The sequence below is a fragment of the Mastomys coucha genome, unplaced genomic scaffold (assembly GCF_008632895.1).
Source record: "Mastomys coucha isolate ucsf_1 unplaced genomic scaffold, UCSF_Mcou_1 pScaffold22, whole genome shotgun sequence".
Classification (NCBI taxonomy): Eukaryota; Metazoa; Chordata; class Mammalia; order Rodentia; family Muridae; genus Mastomys; species Mastomys coucha.
The window spans coordinates 185,800,552-185,812,213 of NW_022196905.1; the positions used below are offsets into that span (position 1 = coordinate 185,800,552).

Here is an 11,662-nt window from a genome sequence, read left to right on the forward strand (position 1 = left end):
TCTCCTGTATTTCTTTGAGGGTGCTATTCATGTCTTTCTTAAGGTCCTGTATCATCATCATGATAAGTAATTTTAGATCTGAATCTTGTGTTTCCTGTGTGATGGTATGTCCAGGACTTGCTATGGTAGGAGATTTGGGTTCTGATGATGGCGAGTGACCTTGGTTTGTGTTGTTTATTTTCTTACGCTTGCCCCCGGCCATATGGTTAACTCTAGTGCTACCTGCCCTTGCTAAATCTGACTGGAGCCTGTCCTTCCCGTGATCCTGGTTGTGTCAGAACTCCTCAGAGTCAAGCTGTCTCTGTGATCCTATGATTCTGGGATCCTGTGATCCTGGGCTTGTTAGATCACCTGGGAGTGGGGCTTTCTCTGGGTGTTGTGGGACTGGCTGCAGAGCTTGTGCCCAAGGTCTGCTCAGAACACCAACCCAGACAGACCAGAAGGAACCCAAGTCACTGGGCTGATGGAGTTCTTGTGTGCCTGGTCAAGCTGGTCCCAGTTACTCCCAGTGTTGGGACAGATGTTGTTCCTGCTCACCTCAATCCTGGGTGTGCCATTTTATAGTTTCTTTACCAGTATTGTATTTCTATTTTAAACTCCTTCAGGACATCTTTCTTTCTGCTATGGGTATCATATCAGAAAATTCACATTTAGCATGAAGGCATTAAATAAGCATTTAATGAAAGGGAGAAGGAAAAACAAGCATTAGCTACTTATATCTCCGCAGTAGGCAGGGCAGATATAGACATGGTGCCATCCAGGAGGTCAGTGTCTTGTAAAGTTCACTGAGCTGGATCTGGATTGGTTAGCATAGTTAACAGAAAATTTAGCAATGTTAAGTCTAGAGGGTATGTGAGCCTAGTTCTCAGACATGTAAAGGATTATATCAGGGAGCAAATGTATTCAAGCCCAAGGTTACATTCCGTCGCTCGGTCAAGACAAAGATGAACGAACCAAAGTAGAGATTAAATGGAGCCAGAGGAGAGAACTCAGAAAAACAACAGCTGGATATAGACCAGCAACAGCACACACTTTATTTTAACCACAATCTGCCCATGAAGCGGCTGCTATAGCATCCAGGATGCATACTTCTAGTCACCAGAACTTAGACAGTCATTAGTGTTTGTTTCTTACACCTTCATTTCTTCCGATGTAATTTTACAATGTTCTATTAAAAATAATTATAAAGAAGTGAAGTTATTTCCTTTTAAACTCAATAGGTAATAAATATTTGAAACTTTAAAAATGTCCTTTTAGATCCTCAAGACGGTTTCATTTATTTTAGAAATCAATGGTCAAAATGATCCTTCAAATTAAATGTTAGGTTAAAGAAATACCCTAGGAATGTCTATCGGTGCCCTAGCAGGAAGCAGTTTGTTAATGTTTGATTGAAATGCTGCGGCCTCTTTAAGTGAAACCTTGAGAAAATACTAACACACAAGACAGCCTTTTCCCAGCCACTGCTACATCTAATTGCTTCTTTTTTCCCCCTAGAAAAAGTGCTTGCTCACTCTCTGATTTAATAGTATAATAGATGTTTACATGTTCCCTGTACATTATCTTTAAAAAGGAGGAGTTAGAGAAAGGACTGAAGGAGCTGAAGAGGTTTGCAAACCCATAGGAAGAACAACAATATCAACCAACCAGACCCTCCCAGAGCTCCCAGGGACTAAACCACCAACCAAAGAATACACACATGGAGAGACCCACTGCTCTAGCTGTATGTGTAGCAGAGGATTGTCTTATCTGGCATCAATGGGAGGAGAGGCCCTTGGTCCTGTAGAGGCTCAATGCCCCAGTGTAAGGGAATGTTAGGTTGGTGAGGCAGGAATGGGTGGGTGGGTGGGGGAGCACCCTCATAGAAGCAGGGAGAGGGGGACTGGATAGGAGGTTTGTAGAGGGGAAACCAGGAAAGGACATGACATTAGAAATGTAAATAAAGAAAATATCTAATAAAAAAAGAAATGTTATTATATAATGAGCCAGGAGTGGGTCTATAAAACAATTTGTTTAATTTTAAGAACATATGACTAAACCAGGGCAAGTGTTTAATCTGCTTTTCTACATGGACAAAACTAGGCTCCTTATATATGTCTTTGTTGACATTAATAACAACATTATTTTGAGAAGTCACTTTTAGATTGCTATAGTGGCTTTTTGCTTTCCAGGGCTTTTTCCTCACTAAAATCAGTTTGTTGCAGGAAAATTATTACACATTCCTTTATAAGTACAGATAAGTAGAGTCTTTCCCACCTGAAGTAATCCATGCAAATATACTTCATTGTGTGTGTGTGTGTGTGTGTGTGTGTGTGTGTGTGTGTTATGGGGAGCAGGTTTCTGCATGCATAAGCATCTAGAATTGAATCTTCCATTTTTATTAGTTATATAGAAATAGAAAATTTCTTATACTTTCTGAGCCCCAGTCTCCTCCTCATCTGTAAATGGAAATGAATTACTGGCTTGTGTACTTGAGAGCACCTGGGACCATATAAAAAGGACCCTACAGCATTTGGTAACTGGTGGGTAATGGAATTCAAATTGCTATTTCAAATGTTTGTACTGTATGTATTTAAGGAACGTTCACATCAGTCAATCATCATGCTTACAAAAATGTTAAAACTGGTAAGCATAACAAATATCTGAGAGAGGCAAATCTTTTCCTGGGGATATATCATCTACTTTAGAATGTACTTAATATAGCTCTCTCTTTTATGTTAAGGCATTGACTTAGCAATGAAGTGATTATGTTCATGTGTAAATTGTGACTTGTTCAACACAGACTTTTGCTTCACTGGGTCGTGAAGAGCTCTCAGACAAATGGGTGATTTTCTAAGACAACACATGGATGGCCCTTGCAATTTAACGTACCGAGTGCCTTGCCTGAAATACAGTCATTAAGTCACTAATATTAGATGTCTGGTATATACTGTGAGCTTCCAGAGTAATGGTTCTGCTGTCATTTTAGTAACCCTGTATAGAAGCTCTACACTGTTTGAAAATAATTCCGAAAGTTGCAGTTACAAATAATTCTAGGAAGAATATGTATATATAGAGGCACATTTGGGTATGCATGTCTATATTCCTATATATCCACCAGAAAAGATATTTTATTTAGCTCTAATTATCCTTAGCAAATACCAATAGAGAAAGCCTTGGTGATTTTTTTTCATTGCCAAAGATGTTCCTTTCTAAGTTCAGTAGATATAATTATTGCCCCCCAGCTTTATTTAGCAAACAAACAAACAAACCAAAAACAAATCAAGATGACCTCATTAACTTCTTTGACTTCTCCAGAATCAATGGCAGAGTCTGATTTTTTCAATGTTATTAATTGTGTTCATTTGCTTATATAATAAAACATACAGTGTTTAATGAAGCACATCCTACTAAGTGTGTCTATGTAATGCTATTTATTAGCCTCTCCTAAATGATTCAACTTTTTTCTTACTCTGACAGTTTCCTGGTTTTGCTCTACTCCAAAAATCTAACTCACTGCAGATCTTATATAGAACAGGTATTTATAACATATAGTTTGGCAGTTCACATCTGAAAAATAACACATTAACTTTTACTGCAGATCATAGCTAAATTCTACATACAAAGATGGTGTGGATGATAAATAGTATATTTGGAATACTGAACATTCTAAAACAATAGTAATGGCTGTTTATGGAGTGTTTCTATGCCAGCAGTGTCAAAAAGTGAATGGCAGGTGCAAGACAAAGCCAACAGAGGCCAGAGACTAGGATGCGCAACAGGTGGGAAGAGGAAAATAATGTTGGGAATAATGAGAATAACTGGCTAAGGACTTTATACCATATGTTGCCTCTTTTAACCCCTACAATATCTCTGACAGGGGACTATTATTTCCAGTTTAACAGAAGAGAAAGTGAATTGAGTGGTGGGAATAGCTATTAACAGTTAAGGACTCCTTTAAAAAATACTATAAAATTGAATTTAGATCTGACTTCAATATGTGTGCTAAAAACTTGGGTGAATAGTTATTACTATGTAATTCAGAATCCTGATTGCATATCATGTGGTCGTTGTTACATACTTAATACAGCCACGTGCCGTGTATGGAGACTGTTATGAAGAATTTAAACTTGCTCTTTAAAGATATAGCAGGAGACTAACCACTAGCTCAATCACAAAAATTTTAAGTAAAATAACAAGGAGAATAATTTAAAGTTAAAACCAGCTACTGCTTAAGTGGTAAGGAGAAAATTGTCTTATGTTTAAGAAAATGTTACATGTTGGAAATCATGTAAGTTTTTGTGTGTTCATTTATTGGCATGTATATATGTACATATGTGAATACATGTGCATATGTGTATGTGTGTTCTTGCATGTGTATATGTATGTGTGTGCATGTGTAGATATATGTGTTTATGTGTGTTTGTATGTGCATGTGTATATTTGTGCACATGTGTGCACATGTGTATATGTATATGCATGTGCATACATGTGTTGACCAAAGGGACTTTTGTATTATATGTTGCCTCTTTTAACCCCTACAATATCATTGACTGGGAATTATTATTTCTAGTTTAATAGAAGAGAAAGTGAATTGGTTGATGTGAAGCAAAGTCATTTTATTTTTAGGGGCAGGGTCTGACCTGGCTCAGGGCTCACTGATATATCTAGGCTAGCTAATCACTAAGGCTCAGGCATTTGCTTGTGTCTATCTCTCCCAGTGCTGAGATTACAGACACATGCCTCCACTCCTAACCTATTTTCCATGGACACTGGGGATGGAACTCCTTGAGTTTGTGTGGCAAGCACTTTACTAGCTTCTCTATTTTTCTGGCCCAGAATTCTGACTTTTAATGAAAGGCATGGCCCTATGACTCTAAGAGAATGTAAAAGCCACTTAAAACTTATAGGCTGAGCTCATAAGTCGTCCCTGAAGGAATGGCACATCCCAGGAGAAAGCATTACTTACTCTGAGAAAATACCAACAACCAAACAAAAAAAAGACCCAAAAACAATTAAAGAAATTAAAGAATGTGAGAAATTAAAGAAATCTTAAAGAAAGACAATTAAATTTTTCATGTTTTTTTTAAATTAATAATTCGTGAAAGTGGACCATATGAGGAAGAAAATATTTTTATTCATTTATTTAATGTGTTTTTACTATATGCCTTTGTGGGCATGTGTTGCCATTAACATCATGGTACAATGTAATAAAGAACACAAGATGGAACTGGCTTACACTATTGTGAAAAATGGACTCATGCTGAACTGTACAAAGGGTGAGTAAGGACTAGCATTCTGTATCCTTAAAATTTTAAAAGTTGATCCCAGGATAAAAGATACACTTTCTCTTGGTGTTACATACTAACCTATGTGCCTTACCAATTGCTAGGAATTCTTTCCTTTTCCAAACAAATCCCTAAGCTCTTTACAGGGAACTAGAATTACAGAATGAGGTATTGAACCGCTAGTGGAAAGTGGGGCAAATGGACTGCAGTGTAGAGAGAAAATGCATAGGGGAGGGAGTGAAGGCAAGCATCAAAAGTGTTAGAACACATATCTAGGGGGAAGATAACAAGACAAAGAAAGAAAACTCATTTTCCTCTACCTTCGCCCAAATGTAGCCATATCTATCTATCTATCTAATTAATTATCTATCAATCTATCATCTATCATCTGCCTATCATCTATCATCCATCCATCCATCCATCCATCCATCCATCCATCCATCCATCTATCTATCTATCTATCTATCTATCTATCTATCTATCTATCTATCTATCTGTATATCTATGTATCTTCCTATTATTCATCTATCATCTACCTATCTACGTCTCTCTCTCTGCCTCTCTCATTTCTTTCTCTCTGTGTACTTCTCTCTCTGCTTTCTGTCTCTCTCACTTTCTTTCTCTCTAGTTACCTATCTATCTAAACCGTGGTTTCAGGTTTTCTTCTATAACTGAGTGCTATGGTCTAAAAATAGAATCTGTGTCTCTCAAGGATGTGTTTCCATTTTTATGTTCACATTATCTCTAGTCACTTGCCCCACCACCACCATTTTCATATTAACCACATCTCTCTTCCCATGCCCATTGGCTCTTGAAAATTAAGTGTTCAGTTTTAATATTAGTCAAGCAGGCCAAGAGCAATGTCCTAACCAACAGGTGAGCTGACAAGGAGATAATTTAAATTCATTTTCTGATAGTTTAGTTAGTCCATATTACCAACAGCATAAAGGGAAAATACATAGTACTTCAGCCTATTTCTCTTTGTCTCTACTTTTTAATGAGAAGAGGATTGGATGCAATGAAAAGAAAGAAACAATTCTGTATCTACAAAGAAAATTATCCACTCAGGCTTCTCTGCTGCCGGCACTGTCAGTATCTTTGTCTTTAGCTCTAAAGTATAAAACTCACACACCATCAGGAAGATTTGTGAAAAACACAATGTTCAATGCATTTTTAGTTCTGAAAGCAACAGAACCTCATTTTTTTCACTTTCCAGTAATACTGGGTGCATTTGCTTCAGTAGTAATGCAGATTAGCTTCTGCAAGTAACCCCAAATGCAGTCATTTAAAAGTAAAAGGGTTTGGAAAATACAAATGAACTAATACGTATAAGGATCGAGGTCAATGCCACTTCCCTTCCTGGCTAGTCTGGCTGTTCTAATGTCTATTTGCTAAATAAAAGTGCTGAGCCTGGAGTTTAAGGTCACCGTGAAGATCTGCTTGCTCATGAAACATTAATTGTATAAATGTTTAGGACCAGTTGCTAATAACAAAGGCCCAGTTCCGTAGGTAATTAGAGAAGCTTCCCAAGAGCAATTGATTTTCCTTATTAGGGGGTAATTGATTGACAAACAAATTTTGAAACATAATATTTCAAAGGAACAGCTTAGTTTGATTGTTATGAAACTCCCAGCACTAACAAGGATGCCAGACACTTTCATGCAACTATGTACTCATACCGTGAACAACTTTCTTCTATAAGCACTCAAATGGACGAATACATCTGTACATGCTTAAAAACATCTAGCAATATGCTCTCGTTAAATAGTATTCACTGTCACTCTAGAGTCTCCAGTTATTTGATAAGGATAATGTGTTGATTTTAAAGGGTAGGTGTATGGTGTGTGTGTGTGTGAGTGTGTGTGTGTGTGTGTGTGTGTGTGTGTGTGTGTGTGTGTGTATCCGCTGAGAAAAGTGGCCTCCAATTCCCATTCTGTTTTGGTGAAGTCAGTTGCTGTTTCTGTAGTAACACGGGGCCCTGAGACAGAACTGAAGACCTCTGGGAGCTGTAATCCTAAGCATCACGGGTCTCCTTTGTAACTGATGAGGTGATACATATGTAAATTAACTAGGTGTCACAGAAAGGAAAGCCAGTCCTCTTGGGATCTCATCCTCAGAAACTGTGGAAGCGCCGCCCGGCCATTTTTTAGCCATTGCTCCTATTCTGTAGAGTGGGTTGCCTGGACACCTGGTGTATTCTGTCGCAGAGAAAGGTGCTTGAAAAAAAAAAGGTCTCGTGGAAATCATGCTCACCGTCTAGGGGTCAGTGCTTCTGTTAGCAGAGATCTAGTATACAATCCTGTCTGTCCCTCCCCTCTTCTCCCCTGATCAACAAGAAGTTTACTCTGGGGATGGTAAGGAAAAGTTTCTCATCATATATGTTGGGAACAACCAGCAAGCCTGGAAGTGGGTGGAGTGAGTGGGAAGAGATTGTGGCAGGCAGAGGGTGGGGATCAAAATTGACAGACTGCTACTCACCCTTCTGGGTCATCCTGGGAGTCGCTATCCGAGGTCCATTCTTCTCCAATGTCCGGCAAGGTGAAAAACAGCGTTTTGGGGACAGGACCTGGGGCCATCCATACACTGGGCTCTCGCTCTCCAGGAGCTGGCAGCTGGCGAGGGTTCCGTGGACTTGATGCTGCGCTGCTATTGCAGCCCAAAGGGGTGGTGGCAGAAGGCAGTGTCGCCCAGACAGCCCCTGGGCTTGGTAAAGCCACTGAAGCCACTGAGCCCGCAGAGCCGTTGTAGGGTGCTAAGGGCGGTACTGTGGTGGCTCCTGAGATGGCGCTGGGCAGAGATCCAGGACACTCTGCTGCTTCTACCCTGTGAGTAGCTACCGAGCTCCTGGGGTGCGAGGCAGAGAGCGGAGTGTGCACAGGGGTGAAGGGCTCCCGTGAGGCTGCGTTGTCTGGAGGCAGAGATGGGAGCAAAGTCAGGGTCTCAGTCTCTCTAAGCGACGTGCTGGTGCTGGAGTCCCCTGATCCTGTGCCCGCTGCGCCTCCAGGGTGACTGGAGACCGCCGGGGATGCTGTTGAGATCTTGAAGATCTTGGCAAACAGAGACCCCAGGTCCAACACAGCGACCTTCATGCCTTGATCCTGGAGAGACTACTGTGACTGTCGCCGGGAGGTCAAGGACTACAGGTGCTGAGCTGCAGGGCTCCATCCACCGCCTCCTGCAGCGATCTGGACCAGGTGGCCCTGGGGACGAGCAGGGGATTCTGGGGTCCTGGCTCACCACTTCTTCGAGGCTTCTAGGTCTTTTTCCACCCCCAGGAATCCACTGTTTCAGAGTTTAGCTCCTAACAGGTCTGATAGACACCCTCCAATGGACCCACAGATCGCTGAAATTATGAAAGGCGACAGAGGGAGGCAGGTTACCTTCTGCAAAGAGAAATCCCTCCTGTCCCACAGTGTAGTAAGTTGTCCAAGGGACCAGGGACACAGAGCTCAAGAAGAGGACTACTGCTTGATGCACAGATTATGGGCTAAACCCGCTGGAGATTCTCTGACTGGCCCCTGGGGCTGCACAGGCGGTTGCTAAGCTAAACAAAACCCTTGCTAAGCTCTCTGCTAATTGGACTCCAGACTGGAGTTGAGGCTGTGTCCACAATAGAAACACCAGCTCCCCTCCTTGACTCCTGTCTTAAAGAAACAGTTTCATGTTTCGCCACCATCCTTACAGCTTCAGACTGCCCAGGAGCTAGGACGCTGAACATAATCCCTGCAAGCATACACATCGGTTCCAGAATGTTCTGGAACTCATTCAACTTGACAAGGTCAAACATACTATGCTCATGATCAGTTCTTCGATATGGAAAGTGTGAGCAAGAAGTGTGTTGAGGGAATATGCTTGAAATGGGGTCCACTTCGTTTACCCCGAGATCATTTTCTGTCCATCACTGAAGATGTCAAGATATCTTTTTTTTTTTTTTTTGACAATTTGCCTTGGTTTATTTCAAGAGAACAAAGAATCAGCCATCAAATTCTGTACAAAAACATAGTGTTAGAGGGTAGTCGGGGTCACCACCTGGGTCAGCCAGCCTCTTTCCCTTGCCTAAGCCCATAGCTTCCCCTAATTTATGAAAAACAGGACAACCCTACCCTACCCTCCCCCCACACACAAAAAGCTAACAAATTCTGCAGGAAAAAAAAAATCATGAAAAATTAGGAGACCAATCCAGGAACATGTAGGGAGCATTGTAGTCACAGCCAGGTGGGCAGGCAGACATTGGCAGATGTAGTGTTTGGCAACCGTGGGGCTGGGTTAGGATCTTGGAGAAGGGAGTCGACCTCCCCTGGCCCTGATCCAGAGAACACTCAAAACACAGTTTATAAAAACCCAGGGCCAGGTAGAAGAGAAAAAAGTCATCAGCATCAAAAACTAAATAGTGGAAAGATTTGTTTTTTGTTTTTTTGTTTTTCTCTAAGAGACAAAAGGCTACAAACAGCTCAGATCCTGAGCTCCCCAGGAGAGGGGTCTTCCATGGACCCCAAAACCCAGCTGGAAGGGTGGGGAGCCAGGGGAAGTGAGCTATTTTACGAAGTCAACTCTGGATGGGAAAGCTCGTGGTCTCCAGCAGCCTTCTTCTGCCTCCTGCCCTGCCTCGGAGAAGGCTGGTGAGGCCAGGGTAAGCTCAGCTTCTTCCCTTTTAGGACTTTGGTGATATAGAGGTAGAAGAAATCGCAGTAGAGGACTGCCTGGACCAGGCCAGCAACGATGGCGATGAGGTCAAAGAAGCCCTCAAAGTGGTAGCGCCAAATCCAATTGAAGAGATAGAGTGTACGGTAGATGCCCAGTGTAAACAGGTAATGGCTGCTGATAGTCTCCGCTTCACCCGTCCTGCTTTCCATGAACAATTGTGGCAAGATAGCCACTGAATCCAGGTAGATGGAGAAGGTCCAGAGGATCTCCGGAGGGGTGAAGTCATGGTTGACCAGGAACACCAAAATAGCAGTAGGAACGAGGAACTCCACCCAGAATGTGTCGTGGTGGCCATCATAAGTAGCTTTGAACTTGCTATAGATCATCCACACCGTGGTAAAGGAACAAGCTATGTAGAACACCTTCATGCAGGTGTTTTAAAGTGAAATGTAGTTGGTGAACAGGTCTAGATATCTAGCAGTGAACACCACAGCAAACAGGACTTGGCTCTACCCTGAAATGCCCACACACAAACTGGACTTCCAGATTTTGAGCAGTAACAAGATGATAGCTAGGAGGTGGGAGAGGTCTCCCAGGAATTGGAAGAGGTTCATGACTGGGGGACTCGAGCAGGGCTGAGTTGGGGAAAGGCTGGACCACAGGGCTGTGGCTCGGAGCTGGGGTGCTGCTGGGTTGAGGGCTGGAGAGAAGCCCTTCGGTAGCTCAGCTCTGGGCAAGGGGTTCCAGAAGGTGAGCCAAGGCCAGAGCTGTTGGTAAAGCTGGCTGGGAGAAAAAGGGCTCAAGATATCTTATGTGGAATGAATGGCACTATACCTAATTTGATTTTATATATATACACACACATATATATATATATACACACATATATATATACACACATACATATATACAAATATATATACATGTACATATATGTATGTGTATATATATACATATATAGGCATAAAGTCTACCATATATACATATACATAGACATCATAGCATCATATACATAAACATAGACATCATATACATATACATCATATACATATACATTACTTACACATACACATGTACATGTGCATGTGTGTATATATGTGTGTGTGTATATATATGTATATGTATATATGGTAGCATATATGCCTGTGAACGCCTGTGGCAGGATGGGGTCAGTGTTGAGTTTTGCAAAAAGACATGGGTGGGTTTCTTCATTGACATGAAGAATGTTCAGCTTTGACCTTTGTATACTTCCGTCTTTAGTAAGTTCTCAAATGGGGTTCTGAGCTATGGTCATTTTATGCCTGTCAGCTTTGCTTCTCTGCTTGTTGTAACTATGACAACATTTTAAAAAATACTTTAAACTAGGGGATCTTCACACTACCAACTGAAGACCAAGCCTCCAGTACATGAACCCAGGAGGGTGTTCCTTTTCAAGATGTAACATAGTAAGGACATCAGGCTTTATGCTTTCCTATAAGCAACTCATTTTCTACTTACCATATTGAAAACAGCCCATGATCGTATTGGTGCATCTGACCTGGCTAATAAACATGTCAGAAGCACCTTCATAGAATTTCAAGACTCATTAAGCACTGAGAGGCAAGGGGATACATTGTTCTTGATTAACAATAAAACAAACAAAACAAACTCGAAACTTAGCTATCTCATGTTGGGACAGGTATTAGCCCTTAGACACAAGTACAGCACATGACCACCATCTCAGTCGCCATCAGCTGTGAGAAAGCAGAGCATCT

At 41.4% G+C, this 11,662-nt stretch overlaps 1 protein-coding gene and 1 pseudogene across 2 annotated transcripts in view; both read right to left on the reverse strand.

Moving 5' to 3' along the window:
- Fam149a (family with sequence similarity 149 member A) overlaps positions 1-8,353 on the reverse strand; it is a 52,035-nt gene extending 43,682 nt beyond the window's left edge. Inside the window, exon 1 of the mRNA XM_031339652.1 lies at positions 7,743-8,353. Coding sequence (XP_031195512.1) covers positions 7,743-8,353 — 611 coding nt within the window. The remainder of the gene's footprint in view (positions 1-7,742) is intronic.
- Positions 8,354-9,802: 1,449 nt separating this feature from the next.
- LOC116104794 lies at positions 9,803-10,522 on the reverse strand (annotated as a pseudogene). The gene has a single exon (XR_004123965.1). The product of XR_004123965.1 is annotated as an ER lumen protein-retaining receptor 1 pseudogene (transcript).
- Between the last annotated feature and the right edge of the window lie 1,140 nt (positions 10,523-11,662).